This window comes from Protopterus annectens, chromosome 11.part0 (genome assembly GCF_019279795.1).
Source record: "Protopterus annectens isolate FY-2018-M chromosome 11.part0, PAN1.0, whole genome shotgun sequence".
In the NCBI taxonomy this organism is placed as follows: domain Eukaryota; kingdom Metazoa; phylum Chordata; order Ceratodontiformes; family Protopteridae; genus Protopterus; species Protopterus annectens.
In genome coordinates this window covers 1,032,088,447-1,032,115,218 of record NC_056745.1, presented here as the reverse complement: position 1 = coordinate 1,032,115,218, position 26,772 = coordinate 1,032,088,447, and the positions used below count along the sequence as shown (strand labels likewise).

Below are 26,772 nucleotides of genomic sequence, written 5' to 3'. Positions count from 1 at the left end.
CACTCACGCACACACACACACACACACACACACACATATATATATATATATATATATATATATATATATATATATATGTGTGTGTGTGTGTGTGTGTGTATGTGTGTGTGGGGATGTACAAATGTCTGCACCTACAGACACAACAGTTGTCTGATGCTAACAAACCAAGGCCGCATAATGACAGACTCTACCCAACCACAGAACCTTGTTGGTGTGGAATGTCACCCTGTAGAGAGACAACAGTGAGCAGGTGGTGTAATATGCAATTTCTTCAATGCAGAACTTAGACAGGCCATATTGTCACCAGACAACTGTCCAGCTAGCAAACTGCAGCTGTCCAGACATGGCAAAACTGGTACCTGTACACACATAGCAGGGGTATTAACAGGTACCTCACTGCTAGGACACTAGATACACTAACAGCATGCAGCAGGTTCACTCTGCAGGCCACAAATGCTGTGGAATACAAGGCCACATTGTGTAGTCTACAAGTACTGTCACTGTAGCTATATGTACAACAGATTTAACCAGTGGTGTGTGCAATAAATACTGTGAGCTATAGTGTCCATTAATAGGTAGGGGTTCTAATCTCACTTCAGCCAGTGTGTGTGTGTGTGTGTGTGTGTGTGTGTGTGTGTGTGTGTGTGTGTGTGTGTGTGTGTGTGTGTAGATATTTCCCTTACAGCACTGCAGACATCCTGATGGCCCTGTGACTAGCATCCTCCTGAACCTTGGCCACCCTGTCAACATCTGCTGATGTCATTCACCTTACAGCCAGACTGATAATCTAATAGGAGATAAGCTCCGTGATACATGCAATAAGTACTTAGTGCTAAACTGTATATTATTTGATAGGTCGGGGTTCTAATCTCATAACAAGCAGGTGTGTGTGTGTGTGTGTGTGTGTGTGTGTGTGTGTGTGTGTGTGTGTGTGTGTGTGTGTGTGTGTGTGTGTGTGTGTGTGTGTGTAAATATATCCTCTTGCAGTAGTGTACATATGATTGTATCACCTATCTCTGTGCAATAATTATACATTTTAAGGCCCTGTGAATAAGTATCAGCCTCCCCATTGGCCTCCTTTACAAGGCCTGCTATTGTCATCCACCTTAACAACACTGACTGACAATCTAATAACAGATAAGCTCTGTGACACGTGTGATACGCTCTTAGTGCTAAACGTATACTACTAGATAGGTAGGGGTTGTAATCTTCTAATAGGCATCTCTGTGTGTGTATAAATATATCGGGTCTATATTATGATATCGCATGCTCAGAAGAGCGAACGACACATAACTGACCCAATGTAAGCGAAAGCATACAACGTCGAAACCTCAGAACAGCAATTTTTTCTGAGGGAAAAAAATCGCTGTTCCAAAACAAAAAAATAAAAAACTTAATGTCATCCACCTTAACAGCCCTGGCTAACAATCATATAACAAATAAGCTCTGTGTAGTTACATCCGATAAGTACGCTGTGCTATAGTGTATACTACTAGGTAGGTAGGTGTTCTAATCTTACAACAAGTAATTCTGTATGCGTGCAACTATATTCCCATACAGCAGTATGAATATGGCCATATGAGTGTGCAATGGTCATGCATTTTACTGCTCTGTGACTAGCCTCTGGCCCTAAATAGCGCACATTTAATTAAGCATAAATGATATCTGCCACCACCTACATTTGTATGTACAAAACACCCAGGTGACATATATCAAGGGTAGCAGGCCTAATCACAGGGTATTCATGCATGATTACCCTGACTGCCCCCATTGTTCTGGACACACTGTTGTACACATATGTGCCCAGGAAACCACTTATGTATACAGATGTACCTTGCTGATATTATATTTCTGCTGTGCTGCCATGCCATTCTGTGCTGCTGTATTGCTGCCAAGTCTCCATAGCCCTGCCACTCAGACCCTTGGAACAGAAACATACACAGTTATGTGAGACACCTGTCAGTCTGCTACACTACCATTTAACATCATTCAACAAAGATACACAAACTTTGATTTGTACTCATGACACATGCCAGCATACAGCACTTATCTTGCCCACAACAGCTCACATGGCAAAATACAACCGCACTACAAAACCTACATGTAAAGTAATATAGTCACCCTGTGCATCAGACACATATTTGCATGCCCCTGCATCAATGGCATGGATGACAGGGATGTGGCACAGGTATCATCACATACACAGGGTATGGTGTGGGGAGTGCCAGAGGCCTAGGCTGTGCCAAACAGTTGGCAGCATGTGTGTGATTCAGGAAGGGGTGCTGGTTAGATGGGCCATGGAGAGGTGCCATGTTTTTCTGTTGGTGGCCTGCATGTGACAGTGATGTTTGAATGTGTGTATGTACACAGTCAAGCCCAGTGCTAGCCCTATACATGTGTATGTTGGACAGCTGTGGACTGTACATGTCAGAGTAGAGAGTTCACCATCTCTGGCCACAAGCCCAGGAACTGGCTTTGGCAGGAGTGGCACTGGCACCACCATGCCCAGTATCAGATGCAGTACAAGTAGCTGATGGTGACTGCTGTCTGCTGGACCCATGTCCCCCATGGGACCACCCAGGACCACAAGCCCATGACCTGCCACATTGTGGTGTGGACAGCACACTCCCTTCTGTGTTGCTGGAGGTACTGCCACTACAGGACCGTGAGTGTGCATGGTGATATGGACTCTCAACAGATGGTGTTGCTGACCTACATCCACATGTCTGATGCCCTACTCTAACCAGATGTTCCAGTACAGACAGGCAGTGAAACACTGAAACTGTCTAATCCCATTCTCTGTCCACTACATCACTGAAACAATCCATGGCATCACCAATGGGGTGGAGGCAGTCACAGATGTCAGACTGTGCTGCATCCATAATCCTGGGCATCCATCTGGTATTGCATTTGGAATGTACCTGTGCCTCCATGAAGGACCGAAACATGCATTGAGTGACCTGTGATATGACACCTGTGACAGGTGGTGGATGGGCAGCAGTCCTCCTCCAAGCACCTCTGTCACTCTGCATGTGTAGGACCTTTCCACCTCTCTGGCTATGGCCAGTATCTACACTCACTGATGCCATAGTTTCCACACTGTCCTGTTCGATGTTGCCACACTCTGTCTGATATCTGTGGCCTCAGGGGACTGGGTATGTGTGGGCATATTGACTGTGTGCAGGGACAATGGGGGAGGAAGTGGGATGTCAACCCATGGGATAGATTCAACCATCAACAAACCCACCTGTGCCTCATTATGGCTACCATCATCATCAGATTCTGATAAGACACTGACAGGTTGTTAGGGGGACAAACTCCAACCCCCATGTTCACCTGTGAGGAGGAAGACAAGATAAGTACATTACTACCTGCACTATTATGTATGGTAATCCACACAGACACATACAGATGAGGAGCCACAACTGCATTACACATCCCACATCTTATTTCTGATCCCATGCACAACACACAAACATACAACATACACATACAAGACAGGCCCTTAGAACATGCACTGCAGCTACATGTGGTTAATGTTGCCAGTATGATACACCTGTGAGATAAGCAACATGTCAGTGTATCTGATAGACCTACCCCTAAAACACAGTGCCCTTCATCACCATACAATGCCAGTTATAGTATCACTGCCTCAGGTATGTGCCATCTCCATATTGTGTGTGAACAGGCATCTGTGAGTGATTGCCTCCTGTATAGCAGGCTGCATAGTCCCTCACAAAATTAAGTGCAAATGTGTTAATGTTCCTGCAAGTACACAACTGTGATTACCCATTCAGTGCACTCCAGTTAACTGATCCAAAACTGAACATACAACCTAGTCTACTCTGGCTAAACATAACAGTTATGCCTATGTCAAAATGGCAACCCTTAACATTCTTAGGGTATATATGATCCATAAAATAACAGTATCACACTTAACAGGTACAGGACTTTGGACTCTGGTCACACCTGATGGACCTATGAAAATGTGAGGGAGAGGTATTTTCAACAATACCAAATGGGGCATTGTTACAGGGTAATATGTGTATATATCCACATGTACAGTAGCAGATGTGATACTGGCTATATTGCTGACATTCTGCATATGTGTGCACAGCTGTGCATTAAAACCAACCCCCCATTAAGATAGACCTGACACCTGTGTACTGGTATGCAAAGGCTGCCACAATGACTTATACAGTATTACAGTGATGAATACAGGAAACTTACCTGGATGCTCCTCTGATGTGGATGTTGTGGCACCCACCTCCAGTATGTATGGGGTGATGGATGCTTGTGAGCTGGTGGTTGTCCCCAGGTTCACCAGGAATTTCTCTGTGGCTGACAGTGGTTATTATGTTGCAGGCCCTCTACTGGTGGCAGCATGGTTCTTGGCCACAGTGGCTGCCCTTTCCTATGCATAATTGATCATATCTATGGCCTGGTATCAGACCTGCTCATAGGTCCTGTCCTGTTTGCCTATTTGATTGACTGCAATGACAAAGTCAGCCCAGAGTGCTGCACATTGTTCACAATGCTGGTAACTCCTGGACAGCAGAATGTTATGATGCAGTCTGAGGCCATCCAGGATAACATTATTTTCAGCGACTGAAAATGGTCGCTGCTTCCTTTGATACATCCTTCCTGAAAGATAACAAGAGGAGAACACATCACAGGACCAGATACATGAACATCCATTATGTACAGACTCTGCACAACCAAAATGGCCTGAACTATCCAAATTCTACCTCCCACATATACCTCATAGGCTATCAACACACTATGTGTGTGGCTATCACCAACATAGTAGCAATACCGGTTATGTCCCATTTTGTCATGACAGAGTCTGCTGTATGTCTCCACACTCATCAATGTGATCTACTGTGGTATGTACCCTATGAGCAAAGTCCCACTACTATGTCATACAGCCACTGTCAAATAAATAGGTGTGTCTTATTATAACTATATGGGGATGGTCCAGCAATATCAGTGTGCCACAATGACATGCAGTAATGCAAATCTGCTGTAGTATATCTTCCCTGTAGGCATCATACCTCTCCAGTACACAGATGTTTGTGTAATGTGTACATGTGCCTGATATATGTGGTCCTTTTTGCACAGAAGTGTGGGTGTCTGGCAAACTGTTGGCCAATAATTGATGGTTGTTGTCAGAATATAGAGAATCTGGCTGTCACATGCCAGACCCCTCAGAATACACTTATGCTACAGTAATATCCGTTAGTCTATTCATAGTATTACTTTGTATGGTAAATATGTACACTCTGTCGCTGAGGTTGTGCCTGTGTCCCTCCACTAATAATAGCTATGACCTGAAATCCTGCTGTAGGGGTTTGCTAGGTACGTTAGCCATAGCTCTCAAGTGATGCGGTACAAATGTCAACAAAACAGTGATCAAGCCAGAGTACATTAGGGACAGTCAGGGACACCTTTACAATGTCTGAACTATTCTTGTATGACATTCACAGACTGAGAGGAGCTGAATAACAGTGCATCCTGTGACATTACAGCTATGTCCACCCTTACTTGCTGTAAACATGTCTAACTCATAATCTACTAGCTTTTGTATAGGACCCAACCATTGCAGGAGGGAGTAAGAGGGACACAGCTGTGATTTGATTCAAAGCAGGCACAGTTGAGAGGCATGCTTGTAGCTGTTTAACAGCAGAGTATCACCAATATATCATTCACATAGATGTACTACAGGCCTACTGTTGTAATCCCTACTCCCCATACCTCTATCCTCCCATCTGCATCTCATTATATGGGGACATATACCTGGTAGAGTGATGTAATCCTTTTGTGAAAAAATCCTTAGGAAAAAGCTTGCTAAATCATAGTCTGTCTTGGTAAAGCAACATACAAACCTGTTTCCCATAGGCAGTTGATTGCATTTCGTAAGTAATGCTCATTAACAGGTAATTGCCTGTACACCAATATGTGGCTCACTTTTGCTAATTGCATCCCAAACAGCTGGGTTGCACTTTCATTAGCCAATGACATGGCTAGACAGTGCAATAGTTAAGGCCTTCATGTAGCCCTTGGCCCCCTTATTAGTCTTTGAGATGGACATTAGTGAGGTGTGGAGAGTACAACATTGCAGACGGTAGATACGAATATTGTCCACTTTTGAGATTTCTGAGGTATGTCAACAGTTTTGCATAATATGTCTGGCCATTCTCTCATGACATTGTGATTATCTGACAGTTCAGTGTTAAACATTGTGAGTTGAGGTCAGTAAGGGGAGAGACATGTGAGTGTCAGACATCATACCCATCAGAATATGCATGCTGATGCAGTAGCTGCTATTCTCTCAGATGACTATCTTTGTAGGGTCAAACTGTGAAACATGTCCCTGTAGCTGGACCTTTTCCCCCTTTATATATGGTTCCATCTGGATCCCTTGTTCTGGGGGTGTGAGGTATGGTAGGTCTGTAGCAGGTAACTTAATTCTGGATCCTTGTTCTGTGGGTGTGAGGTATGGTAGGTTTGTAGCAGGTAGCTTAACATACAGCTGCATATGTTGCAGGCAGCAGCTGCTGCTGCAACCTGGGACACATAGGCGGGAGTGTGAACACCTTGGAAGACAGCAAGCTGTATGTGTACCTGAGCCAGCAGTGTCAGCTCTGTTGTTACAGCAGAGCCGCAGTGAGGGTACCCTTTACAGTCCACTTGAAGGATGTGCTTAAGGTACATCTTTTATATAACAGTGCCAATCACAGAGCAGTAGGTGACATATAGTTAGGCTACATGAATATGTGCAGTGTGTCCCTACCTACAGGCCTTTGACTTGCAAGCATGGGTAACAGTTAATTCAGTAGCAGTAACTGTTTGGTTTAAAACTGCATGACTCAGTCATTATTTTCTCTATTCACAAGAATGTAACTGAAGTGCAACTTACTGGATTCGAACCCAGGGCTGTGGGTGGCAAAATGCAATGCATGCAATGCATTTAACAGACTGAGCTACTGAGTCAATGCTGCAGCAAGTATATTTGCAAGCATACAGTCTGTGGCACACGTCTGCATCCATCATTATTAGTATGGCTTTCAAAGGCAGTTGTTCTGCAGCAGGATCCCGGTTGTAGACATATATACTTTGCCATTGCTGCCCTAGCAGGTGTGATTAAAGATGTTACTAATGAAAGGGGATGGTTATCTGCTATCATACCTGTCAACCTGTTAGAGCAAGAACTCTAGACAAAGTCATACAAACAAGTGGGACAAAGTCCAAAAACTAGGGACAATCTTTACATGTTGATCTTACAGATGTAGAATGTTGATAGAATAACAGGATTTGCATTAGTCTGTGTTTTCTGAAGGGTATGAAGTGTGACACTCAAATGTCTGTTGTGATTGTCTAACCTCAATCTTTAATGACTTGCCACTACTTTGCTAGAAACATAATTTTGAATGAAAACTGGGCCAAACATAGGGGGCAAAACTGTGGATATTCTGCAACAGTCTATACAGTTGACAGGTATACCTGCTATCTCAGGCCTCATGCACATCCATTATTATTTATTTGGCTGTGTACTGGTGCAGTGTTTGTATCACAGTCACAAGTACACTGCCATTTTTCCCCATTCCATGTACTTGCAGACTGTCAGTGGCAATCAGTATATGTTGCTGAAAACTTCTCTTTTAATTCACAGTTGAGTGGCCTAGTGGACTAATGCACTGTGCTGTAGTTAAGAGGACCCGGGATTTGAGACATGGCAGTGCTGACTATTTTGCAGATGTGCCTAACACTGTGAGAAACACATAAGATCACTAAGGCACTTTTAAGCACATTTAAGAGAGTTTGCATGGGTTAGTGTGGCATGCTGCTCAGCTCCGCACAAATCTGCACTAAAAAGAAAAAAAGAAAAGAAAAAGGGGGTGATAGGAAAGTGGTGAAATGGAGGAAAGCAGGGAGAAAAACATACTGAAAGACAGGTAGGGATGTGCAGGATGGGTGTGTGAAAAGACCATAGCTCTCCATTTCTTGTACAGCAACGGCTGTGCGTTTTACAGATTTTGTACATGAATTTGGACCCTCAAACCCCAGCGAGAGGGGTAAGGACAACAGACATGTGCTGTCAAGCCAATCAGACTTAATTCTTTGTGTCCAGTGGATACATGTGAGAAATGGAGAGCTATGGGTGGGGCGATATTTTTTTTTGGGACAGGTGTCCATTTTTTTAAGGAGAGATTGGAATGTTGGGGAATAGATGTAGGTATGTGTGGGGAGGTAAGTTGGGTAGGAGCGGTTGCATTTCAGACAGGTAAGACAGCATACAGGGGCAGTGTGTGACACATGAGGGATAAACACCTTGGATGGGGAGGGTGTTGTAGAATCAGAGGTGCATGTGCCTCCAGGCAAGGAGCAGCATGACTAAGATCTGCACCCATGGGCAGTCAGCACTGCTCCTTCACTGCCCCATAGGTGGCTGTGCTGGAGGTTGGGCACCAGAGCCCTCAGGCCTCACCAGGTTGCCAGTCTACCCTCAATCCAACACAGATGATATTCATAACTCCTATGAATAATCCTGTGCTCCATGGCCAGTAGTAGATCCTGGGTGACAACCCCCATCTGCTCCTGCTCCTGGGGGGGATAGGCCCTGTCCCCTGAGGCAGTTACACTCAAAGGTGGTGCAGGGCCAGTGGACGGGACACTACCGGCTTGGGTCCTAGATGAACTGGTACCCAGTGCCACAGTCGGCTGAGGTAGGGTAGGCAGATCAGCAGGAATCAGCCTACCCAGACATGCTGTGGGTATGGAGGTAAAAAAATAAATATAGGTGAGTTTTCAACAAAACCATCGTTAGTAATAACAGCATGCCAGAACAGTGGAAATAACCCCATTACAGTTAAATGCATATATGTGAAACACAACAATAAATAACAGAACAGTTAGTATATTAACAGCATGCCATTAATAGTTATGACATAAGGCCAACAGAATAGGTAATTCAGCAAGATATATCAATATACAACCATAGTAATACATAACATTAATAAAACACATGCTCAAAATAAAATTTATGGTGCAACATATGTTAATAATAAACCATAACCAATATATAACAATAATAAATATATGAAGATAAGGGGTGGAAAAATAAATACAGTCCATTAATACCATCATGGGCTATATAGTTGACAACAGTAATGCTATCCAATCTACAGGTTTGCCCTTTCTTTATGTGCAAATGTGGTCTATAGCTGCTGTAGCACATACATATCTCTCAGGCTATCTGCATGGGGCACTATGGGTCAAGCAGTAACACCTGCAGGTACACAACTACAAAGAACACTTGCACATCATGTGGACCTATATAGCTACCAAGAAGTGTGTGGGCTAATGTACTGTTAATTTGATATCGACATACAATCATAATAATGATACATCTGCAACAGAGGGATTATGCAACAGTAATTACATTCTGTGACAATGCGACACTTGAGAGACATGCATGTGTACAGTGCAGAGAGTATACAACTATCATGCCTTGCTTGGCAGGCATGGGGTTTGTACATCGTAGCAGTGACTGCAGGGGACATGTGCATCACATGTAGTAATTGAGCGCATCAACCTTTACAAGACACTCCAAGAATACAGCCATACCTTGATTACACATTTTATTTCTTTTATTATATATTTTATTATTATTGAATCTGTTTCCTTTATTGTATGCATAAATAGCACATTTGTGATAAAATGATTTTAACAGTCTGTGACAATTGAATAAACATTATTTACACATGCTGTGAGCTATCTCACCCATTTACCTGCATCCCTGTGGAGAGAATGTCTGTAATTACACATTTTCTTTCTTTTATTTTATTATATTTTATTATTGAGCCTGTTTCCTTTATTGTTTGCATACATAGCACATTTGTGATAATGATTTTAACAGTCTGTGTCATCTGAACAAACAATTATTTACACATACTATGAGCTGTCTCACCCATTTACCTGTGCCCCTGTGGAGAGAATGATATCTGTAATTACACATTTTATTTCTTTCATTTTATTATATTTTGTTATTATTGAACCTTATTCCTTTACTGTATGCATAAATAGTGCATTCATGGTAATGATTTTAACAGTCTGTGACATCTGAACAAACAATTATTTACATATAATTTGGGCTACCTCACCCATTTACCAGTAGTTCCTGTGGAGAGATATCTGTCATCATAACATATCTGATTCAGTAATAGTTATAAGTACATGGAACTGGATTTGAACTCTGGTCTGTGTGTAGCAAAATGCACTTCATATATAGCATTTAAGAAACTGAGCTACTGAGTCACTACTGACATTCGATTGACTGATTTCTTCCTAGAGATCACCTGGAAACAAAATAAGACCTGGTACTACTACTACAGTGTTATAATATACTACAGTGACAGTTGGACAACCTGCATGAAATACAGTCATGGCAGAGATACTAAGTAACCTATATGTTACTAAATAAAATTAAAGTGTACACAATATATTGTTACTGGGTTGAAATATCAGATTTCATTTCACAAGTATCGCACAGCAGTTTATTACAGATAACTTCATGCATTTACTGGTATAGTTTCGAGTTTTTATTGAACAACAGTTAATGTAATGCAGGTGTTGCAATACAGCTATAAATCCACAGCTATTGTGATAGAAACTTTATTTCATTTACTTTATCAAGGTTAATGCTTTCCTCTTTCCTGCTTATTGCAGTACATTTGTCAGTAGTCACTTATCACAGTCCAGGTCTATAACCACATTCATTGCAATACAATGAATACGGTATATATCTAATGGCAGTTAATGCTTGACTCTTTCTTTTTTACATGACTATAGATTGGAAGATACATCTATACTCACCACACTCACAGTGCAATCTGGCCAGGCGGCCTGCATGGGCCTTGCCATTGCGAGCTCATACCTCAGCAGCTTTTGGAAGAGAAGCACACCATTATGCATTCCAGTTTAACAGACATTCAAGGTTAAATATTGGTGAAACACAGGTAAATATATTTACACTTGTGTGGAACATTCAGTTCCCAGAATTATTGGATGCAGGCATCCAAGAGAGCCCACTTTCATCTTTCAGGTCATCATGGTGGTGACGACACTGCTCATCTGTGCAGGGGATACCGGTTGCACTGCTGAGGTCCCTTACCAGCCAGTCCCAGGCCTCTGTTTTATACTCTGAGCCCTGGTAACCACCCTGCATGAGACAGTCTTTATGGTTTTCCACTAGGAGTCTGACAATGACCCTGGACTCCTCAATGCCCCACCACTGCACCCGAAAATGGGAACCCTCTCCAACACCTGCTATAGTATCCTCACAGGTTGAACTCCAATGGATTCTGTAGTATTCCTGCCTATTGTGCTTAATATAGCATGTTTTCCTGCCCTTACATGCCATTGGGCAATTTTTAAAACTGTGACACATCACTTAGCACCGCTCAAACCAGCACAGCTGAGCTGAGCAGTGCTTAAACTGGTAATACTTCACAATGCTTAGCAGTGAGCAAAACCAGCTAAATGGAGCTGTGTGGACCCAAGCAGTGCCAAGCAGTGCTAAAATGGATCTTGTTTAAGCAGTGCTTGGCTAGGCTTAGCAGGGCTTAGCAGAGCTTTGCTGAATGCAGCATATCAGGATTTAAAAATAATTGGCATAATTTGTATTTGGCAAATAAATGCTTAATATCCCTTCTGTATATTCAAACCCCTACACCTACTGCACATAAGGCTGTCACTCTAACCATTTGGCTATGTGGATGTGTAGAACGCTGCTATACTTTTAAATATACCGCACCGTGCCATGCAAACCTGCTCAGCTATACTTAAACTTCACCTTTGCATTAATAATTAAATGTATCCCATTTCAATTTTAGATGTTTGGCACTTGTCAGTTGCATTTCACCATGCCGCGCAAATTTCTAAATAAAAAAACAAATAATAAATTTAACTACGTTGATGTAATGCACTTTGACAGTGCAGGAGTGTGTTACTCAGCTGTAGATACAGTTAGTAACACACTCCCTACACTGAATCAATGACCGTGTTCCACGGCTCAACCTCAGCAACACGCCATCATTAATATGTATGGTGCATTACCGAGGGGAAACTGCGTACACAGCCATGGTACCTTCCATATAGGCTGTACACTGTGCCTACACAGATTTTATTAAGTCTAGGGAATTATTTCCAACTAACATTTCAGGAGTCAGGTACTCTCTAAAATGTAGCAATCATATGGTACTATATTCATGATATGTTGATAAAGGTAGTAGGCTCTAATTACTATATGCAAAATCTCAAACATTTCTGTAATAGCTGGGTAGCAGCACAATAATTGTGTTGAAGTACTGTATTTGAATTCAGTCTTTGTGAAAAATTCATCTTTACTCTGCTTTCCACTGTACTCTGTTTTAGTATTTTCTGCAAAAGTTTGTTGTTTTACAAGGCATTGTAATGTATGAACTACTCTTGAACAACATAATTCTCGTGTGCTTTGATATCAGGCAGTGATTGAAACTAAATCTATGAGATGAGTTTATTGCTCCACTCAACAAGCTCAAATAAACAAATGTTGTTGTTGTCTTTCAGCTTTTCCCAGTTAGGGGTCGCCACATCGGAACTCCGGTCTGCTAATGATTGGAAGTAGATTTTGACGAATGCCATGGTGCCAGCTCAAAGGTCAACCTTCAATGAAGGCATGCCCATTTCCGCATGTCTTTCAAATGCCCACCCAACCATGGGGAGGACATGCAGACTCCACACAGAAGGCACTCCCTGCACTCCAGCAGAGAATCGAACTGGAGAACCTCTTGCTGTGAGGCAACAATGCTACCACTGCAATAACCAAATATGTAGATGGGTAGATGTAAACAACTACATATATACATGCATAAACAAAAAAGCAAACATTAAAAAATCCGGACAAAGAACCTAAGCACTGTAAAGCAATAACTTTCTGGTGTTTCTGCATTTCTTTTTAAATTGTGTACTATCTTCAAAATATTACTAAATAAAACTTTTTAGTAGCAATGAAGCTAATGAAATCTGCTTAGAAAATGGATCATAGGTTCATAGGTTGGTAGTAGGCTATTGGCCCTAGGGCCTATACAAGCCTAGCCATAACAATTCTCTGGCTATTTTTTCCCACAGTATTTACTTTCTTGGACCCCTGTCTAGCAGGGCGAATGATGTGATCCCTGGGGTGAATTTCCTATATCCCATCCAATCATCAAGGTTCCTTTTGAAGAAGGCCAAAAAGGCGCTCTGCTTGACATGTATGGGCAGTCTATTATAGAGTCTGTGAAGTCTCTGGGTCAGAAACCTATCCATCCAGCATGTTTTGTTCATTGTGATGACAAGGTTTAGATCCCTGGAGCGTGTGGCTCTGAGGGATTGGGATTTCTTTAAGTGTAGCATATCCAACAGCTCTGGGTTTGACATGGCCTCGTATGTTAAGCAGAGATCGCCTCTGAGTAGATGATATGTGACAGAGTATAGGTAGAGTTTTTTTAGATGGTCAGCATAGGGCATCTGCTTTAGGCTTGTGATTCTTTTAGTGAAGTATTTCTGCGGCCTTTCCAGTTGTTGCAAATGTCTTGACAGGTACATACCAAACAGGGCACTGTATTCTATAATGGGTCTAATGAGGGATGAGTACAGTGGGACAATGACCTCCTTTTTTCTAGATGAAAAGCCCTTAGTAGTGAGGTGTGCCACATAGAAGGATTTCCTGACTGTTGTGGCAATGTGGTTATCGAAGGTGAGACCATTGTCCACCTGTGTCCCTAAGTCTCTTATCACACTTTCAGTGTTTAGTGTACTGCCACCTATGCTGTAATTCATGGGTACATGTTTTTTTCCCAAAGGGGATAACTATACATTTCTTGGCATTGAACCTGAGCCCATGGCTCCTGCATCAAGCATCTGTTTCTGTAAGGCCCTTTTGTAGAATATCCACATCATTTTGGGATTCAGTAATGGCTCCCAGTTTGCAGTCATCTGCGAACTTTGTTAGCCAGAGTCCCTTAGTGTTGGCCTGTACTTCAGAGAAGTAGATGCCAAACAAGAGCAGTCCCAGGACGGGTACTCCACTTGTCACTTGCCTAGAGATGGATTTTGAGTCGGCTACTTTTACAGTGTGTTTTCTGTCAGTAAGTCAGTTGGCAACCCATCGAGTGATGTAGGGATTAATGCCCAGCTTAGTAAGTTTATCTATGATTCCAGAGTGGACGATGGTGTCAAAGGCCTTGGCGAGGTCCAGATAGGCTGTGTGGACCACCTTACCCTTGTCCACAGCTCTGGAGACTGATTCGAAAAAGTCAATCAGGTTCAGGAGACAAAATCGGCCCTTCACGAACCCAAACTGTGTGGCGTCCAGTGTTTGAAGGTTGCCAATGTCTTTGTTTATAAGTTCCATGATAATACATTCCATGGCCTTGCATATCAGGCTCATCAGACTGATGGGGCAGTAGTTGTGGAGTGGGAAAACTGTGGCTGTGTGCCACTCAGTGGGCACATAGCCTGAGGTGATGCTATGATTAAACATGACACTTAGGTGAGGTGCCAGTTCATTTTGTAGTTCATGTAGTACATGGCCTGGGATGTCATCTGGTCCCATGGATGCTGAATTCTTAGCTTTGGAGAGTGTGTTTTTTAACTGTGTGGCCATTATTACTGGAATTTGACAATCTTTCGGTATTGAGATGTGCCCTTTAAGGAGTGAGGGGGGTGAAGTTTGCAGTGAATCGATCTGCCAGGATATTGGCAATATCCTTGGGATCAGTATATTTAATGCCATTCTGTTGTAGCTCAGAGCAGGTGTGAACATTGCCATTTAGATTCTTGACATAACTATAGAATGCCTTGTAGTTGTCTTTGGAATCTTTTCCAATTTTATTTTCGTTACTAGCTTTGGAGGATTTTATGAGGGATCTCAGCTTATTACTGAGGCCGGTAAGGGAGTTTTTTGCATCCTGGTTACATCACCGTAGTTTGTTGTTGTTATTATTACTACCATTATTATTATTGTTATTAATATTATTATTTGACAATGCTATCAGTATGTCTTCTTATTTTTATCTATTTCTATGTAGTATTGTACTCCACTGTAATTTTTCACAATTAATGGGTTTTGCAATTCAAATTTTTGTTAACTTGGAAATACCCAGTATATAAAAGGGCTATTAAGTATGATCCAAAATGACCAGCTATATTAAATTACTTTCCCAGAGTCCTGCAGATTGCAGGTATAGGTTATTGGATCACATCTGCACAATGCATCTGTTTATTTTTATGCAATATGCATTTACATGCTCTAAAGATCTGACAGCTTATTACCTGGGTATACTCTCCATTCCATAAAATCTGATGTTCATTGACAACCAAGTCTGGTGTAGCACTGGTGTTGTATCGTCCAACCTCTACATACTTAGACAACCCATTTTGGTTTGCTTGCCAGTTCAGGACATCATAAACTGCTGGTGGGTCCCCATTTATATCAAAGAATATTTCGTCACCGACTTTGTTTCTAAAGTGTACCCGCTTCAGGTATGACAAGAGCTAAGGAGAAAAATGCAGAGAGGGCAATGCATTTCCACATAACAGAACAAACATTACATTACACATTTCTACTTGTTAATTTTAATAATTTCTGAACAAATATGTCTCATGCTGAATGTATACAACTTTGTTAAACATCTCTTGTTTTGGTATGAAATGGAGATCAAATAGGGGTTGATATTTCATGGCACAAAAGGCTACACATAGAACTCTACAGACTCCTCCTAGGAGATCTACGTCTAGTATTTTGTGCCGTGAAATAAACAGCCCTATTTTATGTATTATTCCTTTGTAGAACTAATGGTACATCAAATACTCAGTTAAAAGAACTAAAACATCACTGGCAGATAAATAAAACATACTGGCATCATAGATTCATATTCCAACATATCTCTCACCTCTGGAACAAACTTCTACTGCATGTCAAGCAGAGTAGTACCTTTGCCACCTCCAAAGTAAACCTAGATAACTGGATGGGCAGCCCCAAGTTCTTTCCCAGTTTATCATGTCTTGCCCTCCTTCAGGCTAGAAATTTTGGATAAGGTTTTTTGGCTAGGCTTGAAATGGTCTGCATACCAACTGCCTAGTACTTTCCTATCAACCTATGAAACTATGGGAATGTGTCTTTTCTTTATTTCTTTATTTATTTGTATTCGTTTTGCAAATTCATTTCACTCTGTAAAAAAATAATCATTCTTCTGCCACCTAATTTATACTTAAGGGACTATCATACAATAAGAAAGAAAATTTATTGATATCATAAACTAAAAATGTGCTATTTGATGATGCATATACACAGCCCTGAACCATACATCAAAGTGCCTCTTTAACCAACAGGAGTCCCTTCATTTTCAGCTACTTTATTGGTGGACACAAGAAACTATTTTTAAATAAAGAAAAGATAACTATCTGAACTTATTGTGCACTTTGCTTTTTCTGTAATCTATAAGAAAAATGCATATATTGACTAAATAGGTGGATTAATAATTGGATTCAGAGTTGTTTTGATACAATATATAGTTCATTATATACATGAAAAATTATTCTTAGAGGCAAATATGGGAGCATATGTACATGTTGAAGGTAAGCACAGGTGTTGTAAGTATTGTGATATAGAATTAACAGACTGATATATATTGATATATATTGCAATATTCTATGGATTTGTGAACATGATAGACATACTATACCATATTAAAAAACAACCAAAGTAAAATAAAAATGCAGAAAAGAAACAACAAGCAGGAACCATCAAAATAAAACTTTAATCTCTCTCAAGCGCCTCAGCAATGCCTTCAAGGAGTACAAACTAACAAGCACCATCCCTATTTAAATACACAAAACAATCAATTATCCTATCAAAAACAGAATAAGCTAAATTAACAACCTCCAATTACATTCTAAATTAAGACCTGAAGGAGCCAAAGTACCATAAAAACACTTTCCCTATATAATAATCTTTCTTTATACACTCTTTCAGAAAAAAAACAACAGGATCTTTTTCCAAAAATACTAGCTTTTAGGCCTTCTGGATTGGAGTTGTGAAACTGAATAAAGTACTTTACCACAGGACTATCTTCTTTTTGTTTTTTAATATTTCTTACATGATCCTGGAGTCTCATTTTAAATTTCCTTCTACTTTCACCAATGTACACAAGACCACAAGGGCACTGCAGGGCATAAATTATGCCTTCATTATCGCAACTAAATATCTCACAGGGACAGTAAATGTGACCATTAATAAAAGAAAAACTCCTAACAACATATGCACGCACATTACAATGACCACAGGAGAATGTACCCTTCAAATTTGTTGAAATAATAGAAACAGCACTTAAAACAGGAAACGGAAAATGATTGTGCACCAAAATGTCTCTCCAGTTTTTACCCCTTCTATAAGATATACCTAAATAGGGTAAAACTATATTGACTAAATATTTAAACTTAAACAAATAACTCCAATAGTATTTTACTAAATTTTTCACAATAGGACTAAAACACCATATGTAGTTACAAAATAAATTTGTCTCACATCATAATTTTTTGGAACTTTAGTATCACAATATAACTTGTTTAGTGAGTCAATATTGTTTGGAGCAATAGTATAGGTCTCTAAAATCACCTTATCCACCGCCACCTGTACCAAATGCTTACCATAGCCCCTAGATTCAAACACAGAGCACATTTTTTAACTTCAATATTGAAATCATTGTCATTATTACATAACCTTCTTAATCTCAAACATTCTCCATATGGAAGGGAGGCTATAGTATGTGAAGGATGGCAGCTACTGCCCTCTAAATATTTGTTACCATCTTCAAACTTTCTATGAACAGATGTCCATAATACATTATTCTCATTTAAGGTTAAATTAATATCCAAAAATGAAATCTGTTTCCCCACCTGTAGACCATCAAAAGAAAGCCCACATCTGTTTTTTGTAACCATTCAAAAAATAAATTCACCTCCGTTAAACCTCCCTTACAAACAAAAATAAGATCGCTGCTAAACCTATTGTACTTAACAATATATATTTTTTAAAAAATCATTATGGTACAAATATTCCAACTCGTATAAACCCATCATTAAATTTGCATACATGGAGGCAAATGATGTCCTCATGGTTGTGCCCTGAATTTGTTTGTAAATTTGATTATTAAACATAAAAAAAATATTATTCAAACAAAAATTCAATAACTCTATAACTTAATTGGATCCAGGGCTGTCCCCATAAAATATTTAAATGTTTCCAAACCAAATCTATGCTGAATATTAGTATAGAGGCCAACTATATCTACAATGATAAAAAAAGCATGTCATTGGACCATTCAAAATCAGACAACTTATCTAAAAAATCTATACTGTCCCTAATATAGGAAGGCAATTTGACCACATAAGGTAACATAAACCCATGTTAAAACAAACCTATATTAGATAAAACATATTTTTGGGCAGATAATATAGGTCTACTTAGGGGGTTAAGACTGTTCTTGTGAATTTTAGATAAACAATAGAAGACAGCCAGCTCACCATCCTGTGGGTTAAATTTTCTTTCCAAATCAAGATGGGAAAAATAGCCCAATCAAAAACCTTTTTTAAATTAATATCTTAAGCTCAAATATAGCTTTCTCGTATTCACTCAAAAGGCTTTTTTGTATGTTTTTTCATCTTGTAAATGTAACATGCACATACGTAGATATTGTTCAACATTCATGATCACTATTTTACCACCGTTATCAGAAGGCTTAATCACAATTCTATCATTTTTTGCTAACAATTGTATTTCTTTCCATTCTTGAGCAGTTAAATTATATTTTCTTTTATGTTTATTCTGCATAAAATCATTATAAGCATGTTCTATCGCAAAGTGCAACATATGTGAAAAATGGTTAATCCCTCTGTGTTCATATAGAGGGATAGAATCACTTTTATGAACAGCTTTACTAGTATGAAAAAGACTATATACATTAATATTAATGTCTATATCAGCAGTCTCGTCTGGGTCAGAAAAGCCAAAATAAATGCTCTCCTCATTACTTTCATTCATATTATTGTCGTCTAAACATTCATTAGATAAAAAGCGTTATTTTCTATCAGCAAAAAAATGAATCAAATGCAACTTATGACAAAGTCTAAAAACATCACATTTCAATTCATAAAGATGAGGTATAACAGTTGGAACATATTTCAAACCAGAATTTAATACTTTAAACCACGTCTGACAAAACCACGACAGAGATATTATGCACTAGAGAGTTCAAAGTCAAAATCAATACCATTTACTTTTCTTGTGTTGTCACATACCGTCATGGGCATTATTTGCCACTGCTTGAAAATGTCTTCTCTTCCGGTCACTATATTACTTCCTGTGATTTACTATGTTCTTTCTGAAAATTATTGATTAATTTACATGGATTTTGTGGTGCTGGTAGATGCAAAAACTGTTCATTTTCTCTTTCCAATTCAGCAGAAGTGCCTGACAAGTCAGACGCAAAGGAAACGCCACTAGATGTAAAAAATCTTTTTAAAGAGATAGAACTCCCTTTTTGGTTTACACAATCCCTTTTCTGCCATAAGAAGGCATGCCCACCTTCATAATCCCTTAAGTCTCATTTTAGTTTTGTACTCTTATGCTCAATTAACTCATTTTCATGTTTTTTTTAAGTTTCTCATTGATATCAGATAACTGTTGCTCCAGATGCCCTGGAGTTAATAGTTTAGCTAAATCATTGTACATGGCTTTTATATCACCACTTAATTTATTTTGTTTGATATGGTCGTGTTCTAATAAAATCGAAAACCATTCAACCACATTGATGTGCCGCTGCCAGCCATCTTTTAGAAAAATTTAATTCAGTCTCATCGGTCATATCAAAAGGGGTGGAAGGGGTTTTGAAAGCCCTCAAACCCCTAGGTGAAATATCTAAGTCCACGTACCTTTGTAGACCGAGAATATTAAAATTGGTGGCTGCCTCCTTATGAAGCAGATATTCCAATTTATCCAGTAAAGCTCCTGATTCACCAGACAAAGGGGGGCAAATATGTTCACCAACTGCTGAAAATGGGTTATCCACTCTAACCCTACAATCTTGTTCAAATCTGTCCATAAAATTAAAGGGGCTGGAAACAGCATTACACCTTCCAATCGCACCACCCATTGGACCAACCCTGCCAGTGTCAGTATGAATCACACAGTTATCCATAGTCCACTGAGAATTATCCAGCCTATCCTCCCTGAAAATCCATGCTATATTCAATGAAGGCTCACTCACCATAAAAATAGAAAATATAAAAAAAAACAAAGTAAAATAGAAAATGTAGAAAAAGAAACAACAAGCAGGAACCACCAAAATAAAACTTTGATCTTTCTCAAGCGCTTCGGCAACACCTTCAAGGAGTACAAACTAACAAACACCATCCCTATTTAAATACACAAAACAATCAATCAATTATCCTATCAAAAAATAGAATAAGCTAAATTAACATCCTCAAATTACATTCCAAATTATGACCCGAATGAGACAAAGTACCATAATTTAAGATAAAAAAAAACTTTCCTTATATAATAATCTTTTTTCATACACTCTTTTAGAATAAAAACCAACAGGAACTTTTTTCCAAAATACTAGCTTTTAGGCTTTCTGGATTAGAGTTGTGAAATTGTATGAAGTACTTTACCACAGGACTATCTTCTTTTTGTTTTTTAATATTTCTTACATGCTCCTGGAGTCTCGTTTTAAATTTCCTTTTACTTTCACCTATGTACACAAGACCACAAGAGTATTGCAAGGCATAAACAATGCCTTCAGTATCACAACTAAATATCTCACAGGGACAGTAAATGTGACCATTAATAAAGGAAAAAGTCCTAACAACATATGTACATACATTACAATGACCAGAGTAGAATGTACCCTTCAAATTTGTAGCAATAGTAGAAACAGCACTTGAAACAGGAAACTGAAAATGATTATGCACAAAAATGTCTCTGATGTTTCTACCACTTCTATATGATATACCTAAATAGGGTGAAACTATATTGACTAAATCTTTAAATTAAACAGATAACTCCAATATTATTTTACTAAATTAGTCACAATGGAACTAAAAATACCATATGTAGTTGCAAAATAAATTTGTCTCACATCATCCTTTTTCTGAACTTTAGTATCACAATATAACTTGTTTAGTGATTCAATATTGTTTGGGGTAATAGTACAGAACTCTAAAATCACCTTATCCACCGCCACCTGTACCAAATGCTTACTATAGCCCCTAGATTCAAACACAAAGCAGATTTTTTTTAACTTCAGTATTGAAATCACTGCCATTATTACATAACCTTCTTAATCTCAAACATTCTCCATATGGAAGGGAGGCTATAGTATGTGAAGGATGGCAGCTATTGCTCTCTAAATATTTGTTACCATCTTCAAACTTTCTATGAACAGATGTCTGTAATACATCACGCTTGAGAGAGATTAAAATGTTATACCATATTAATACAGTATTCTATATGTGCAACAACAAATAGTTAAACATGAGCTACATAAATAAGTTTGCACTGAACAATGGAAATTCTAAATGACATTTGTATAAAAACAGTAGTTGTAGATGTTAATGTGTTTAAAAACACCATGTTTATCTTATCATAGCTTGAAATGTAATAATAATTTTATTTATTTGTTCTTTGTTTAGGACAACATAGGGACTTTAAAACATCACCTTTTATAGTGTGCATGTCTTAGTGATTTACTTTCTTTTGATTACCCTTTACAAACAATGAGTATGTATATTGATCTCCTAATGACTTTTTGTATACAGCTTTAAATGTAATTCAGATTGATTTGGTTAGGTGAAAAACTAAAGTACCAAAAAGACTATCCCCTGCTAGATAATGTACTTGTTGTAGGTATCACTACTTATTTCATTTAACTTTTTTCCTGAAGTAACATTTTAGTTCATGTTCCCATTTAAAATGTAATGACTGGAGTGGAACAATCAATTACATTCATCTTTTAAATGATTTTTGATTAATTTCTTACTGTTCTGGCCCAGTCATTATTTTAATGTAACTCACGCAGTTCTCTACAGAAATGCTTGTCTGTTCCATCTTTCAAAAACCACAGGTGAGGTCTTGCAACCACCCTTGTAGTTTATGGACCCTTGAACAGATTTGGGGATTCTATCATCTCCTACTGTGTCTCCAAGGTATGGAGTTCTTTACCATCCTGTATTCAAGATATCTACCAAACAGCATCTACCTGCAAAGAAGAAGTGTGTATAGAGTCTTACATAACTGCTCACTAAATAACACCCCTAAATGTATCACATTCTCTACTGATCTTGCTATGACTTATACTGTTTTGTAGCTTGGCTTCATTCTCCCTGACTTCCATCCTGTAACATTTTCCTTTTCTCTAATTATGTTATTTCACATAAAACCCTCAACATTCTTCCATCTTTTCATACTACTGAAATAGATGCTTGTAGCTCATAAATTAAAGCAACACTGTCTGTAGTTACTTCAAGACACACATGCAATAGCATTAATGAAAAGTGGTGGAAACAATGCTAGCTGTCATCTTTGATAGGAATCTGTTATCATATGTTTGTTTATTGATTTTACATGAGACCATTCAAGCTACATTCAGTTCCCATTTGTACGTTTGAGTTACTGGTATATAGAACTATAATCTAAATCAATCAAACCATCAAAACTCACTTCGGCACATAAAGGAAAATAAGTACTAATAGACTTTCCCAACCTTTACAGACATGACACAAAATCAAGGACAGCTGACAATTTCTATGTCCTTTCTCTACATAGATAGATAGATAGATAGATAGATAGATAGATAGATAGATAGATAGATAGATATAGATATAAATCACAAAATCCAGCACACAGTAAAAGTGCAAATGTGATTTAATGTAGAAAAAACACGCAGATAGACTGGGATTACTTACATCTTAGTATCAACATCGAACAGTGTACACTCCCAGGCAGTCAACGGTTTGTATATTTGCAGTTATATGACATTTATTTGTAGAGATCAAAATGGGGAGGGGGTAAGTCACTTCCAGACACCCAGTGGTTTGTATATTTGTAGTTATGTTGAGTGCAAAATGGGGAGGGGAAGGTCTAGAATGAAAAGTTACAATGGGGATATGGACAAGTGAAAATAAGTATAAAGGGGTGCTATCTACAAAGGATTATTCTAGAAAAGGACACAGAGAGGGATCCCTAGGATACAAAAACAACAGGGCAGGGAAGAAGAGATAACTTAATAAAGCCAAATAGGAGACAATAAAGAAAGCTTGTTATTCATTAAGGACATGGGAAACATGTGGGATCAGCAGATGAGGATCTTAAACCTCTGTTATCTCATGCCAAACAGGTTCTTCAGAGAGGGAAGTGTCTTCATTTATAGAATACCAAAGATGTGATTTATCACAGGAAGAATGAGTCACATGTTTTGGGGATGCCACATGGCTCAGATCAGATGACAACTTTTTCAAACCATAATAGAGAACTTTCTTAAAATGTAGGTACCATGGTCCTTGGAGTCTTTGCTTTGTTATTAGGGTAACGTGAATGGTTGGATACTGGGAAAGGTGTGAGTCATACATGTTAAAACCGCATGTGATTGACTTTTAAGGGCAAACGGATTTCATAGATATTCCAAAGTCACTAAGTCTTGTGACCATTCATGCCTTGTCTGTACCATCCCTAATGCTGCACCCCATTTCTCTAGGAAGGCAATACCAGTCAGTCCCAAAGTATCTATATGGTGCCAGTCCAGTGTTCATGCTGTGTTTAAATGAAGATATTGTGTTGCACAGCTTAACATGTAAGGAAGTTTATTCCAAAAATTTGGGAGACTTTGGGTTATAAAATTATGCTTCCATTTTTATCCTTTAGAGAAGATTTAGGTCTGTGATTTTATTACTGGGGAAGATATTGGACTTGTAGAGATACTGGAGGCCAAATACAACCCGGTCTCTACTGGCACTGTAAAAGAGACAGAGGTCTTCCCATAAAAGTCTGTGAGACACGCATAAAGAGATAAAACTTCTATCCTCCCCGGTAGTTCAAGGATTGACTTTAAGACTGTAATCCTTTTTGTTAGAAGTCTTTGTGGTCTTTCTGTTAGATATGCTTACAAAAATACAGACCAGAGGGGGCATTTTACTTAATAACTGGTCTGATAACTGCTATATTATAAGGCAGTGATTACCTCTGTAGACTTTGACGATATTCCTTTGGCAATTAGCTTTGTTTAAAGGATTTCCTGATAACTGTTGTCACAACTCTGTCAAAAGAGAAGGAGTTATCCATTCACGTTCCTAGTTCCTTGATTACATTTTCTTTTTTAGTAGTGTGTTGTCTGTACAATATGATGAGGGAAGGGGTTGTCTACCAAAGATGATGATGTTACATTTAGCATTTAGTTTGAGCTTATTTGAGTACACCAAGAGTCTACCAGAGAGAATTAATTCTAAGGGGTTTTGGTGTTAGATGTTGACATAACAATAAACCCCAGTTTGCAGTCATCTGCAAACTTTTACTAGCCAGAGATCTTAGCTCTCTGCTTGGACATTTGAAAAGTAAATGCTAAAAGTAAAAGGTTCCAGCATGAATCTTTGAAGGACTGTGCCGATCACTTTCCTACTTTCTAATGAGACACCTGCAACTCATGGATTCGGCCTATCAAACAGGTTGCTGTCTATCTTGTCACACATGGGACGGCTTTTAAAGCATTTAGCTTCTGTATGTTATTAGCATGGGAATGGTGTTGTAGGCCTTCGTTAGATCAAGCATCCTGCGTGGCTGCCATCTACAACCTCTAAAACCTTTTGAAGAGGTTTACCAGATTCAATAGACAGGATCTACCTTCACATATCCAAACTTTTGGGGTCAGGTCTAATAAGATTCTTGATATTTGAAATGATGAGGTCAGTTGTTATACATTCCATGACTTGTAGCTGACGCTTGAAAGGCTGATAGGTGTGACACTATTCAGATTAGAGAAGCATCCCCACTGTAGTATGTCTCTTAGGTTAAACAATTTAAGTCATCTATCTGTAAAGGCAGGTTTAACACTATTAATGAAGCAATGACATGCATTGTCATTTCCCATGAATAAAGTATTTTTGGTCTTAGCAATTTCTGTAAATGATCTTTTCAGCTCTCTTCTGATGGTCGTCTAGAAGTAATAATATGTTTCATGGACACAGTTTTTTTTGTATTTGAAATGTTTATGGCTTGCTAAAATTGTTGTTACAGTTTCTTTTCTATGTTATGTATACCCAAATAAAAAAAAAAAACTCAAAAATAACATCTGATTAGTGGATTTATTAAATCTGTGTATAAACACTCTGCAAGTAAAAAAAAATTGCATGTTGATCATGGTTATGGCTATAATGTTTCCATTATATATTGGAGAAGAAACAACATGGTGAAACATGAAACGTGGACTGATGTATACACACCTGTTAATTTTTTTATAGATGTTAGTTATTTCAAGTTTCAATTTACTTGGATTTATACACACATTATTCTATTTACAAATGTATGTATTAATTAAAATAAGATCGACTTTAAACAAAAACATTTGAAATCTATGTTTTAAAACCTGAGAACATTAAGTCAGGGAAAGACAGTTGTTGCAGTGAGTGTCAGCATAGTGACAATAAATGAAAAGTGTGGAATTTGCACTTAAGCATTGGGGAAGGATTGATTATGAATGAGTGAATTAAGTTATAATTGTTTCAAAGGCCTGTGCATCAGAAGTTTCTGAGAATTTTGCCACATATGAAGAAACACGGAAGGAAATCAGGGGGGAACTCAAATGGTGCTGTTCTGCAGGCAGGCTATGTGCTAGAAAGGGTAAAAGAAATTGAAGACTGAATGTTGTTAACTGCCAGTGCAGCAGAAGGTGAAGAGGTTTGGTAGCAGAGGATTTGATAAGCCTGTTGAAATGAGGTGGGAAAGAAGCAATGCTGAACAGGATGCAGTCTACCGAGAGGAAGTAGAAAAGAAGCTGTAAATACCGAGAAAAAAACGATTGTGCACAAGCTGGAGTACTTTCAAATAGGTAAGTAACATGTAGTGGGGGGATGTTTGAAATAAAAGTGCTGATAGCGAAATGATAAAACCCATCATGTGGGTCAAAATATGATGAGGAGGTGAATGCTGCCTTACAAAAACATGGGAATAAGGCAATTTATAAAGCTAACATATGCACCTATAAAAAATCTATTTTAATGAATATTATGAAAGGTAAATTGAGATGCCCAGCTTCTTAGAAGTATGCCTGCATACATATAAATATAATGAACATGTCCTATTGAAACTTTGGGTCCCCTAGCTTGATATTAGCCTTTTGAAAGTAGCACTATTAAAATAAGCATGACTGTATACTGGAATGTTCTATTAAAGTATCATCAGCTTCATCTAAACTACCACTGAAGTATATTACCATGTTGTGTACAAAAATGGGTGCTGAAGTGAGTAGAATTACCAGTTTGATTAAAAAAGAGATGCAGAGTGTCTGAAAATGATTGTTTGCCTTGTCAAAATTACATCCAATCACAAGTCCCCTCGCTCAAAGTTGGTTGTAAACAAGTGTTTTTGCAGGACTCTGCATCTTCATGCCCTTATATCCCCTGAAACACCCAAACACTGGG

The 26,772-nt window shown here is 38.7% G+C and overlaps 1 protein-coding gene across 1 annotated transcript in view; it reads right to left on the bottom strand.

Annotated features, from left to right (window-relative positions):
• Window positions 1-26,772, bottom strand: part of LOC122815016 (extracellular calcium-sensing receptor-like) — a 255,377-nt gene that overhangs the window by 138,867 nt on the left and 89,738 nt on the right. Inside the window, 1 exon segment of the mRNA XM_044087267.1 lies at window positions 15,358-15,579. Coding sequence (XP_043943202.1) covers window positions 15,358-15,579 — 222 coding nt within the window.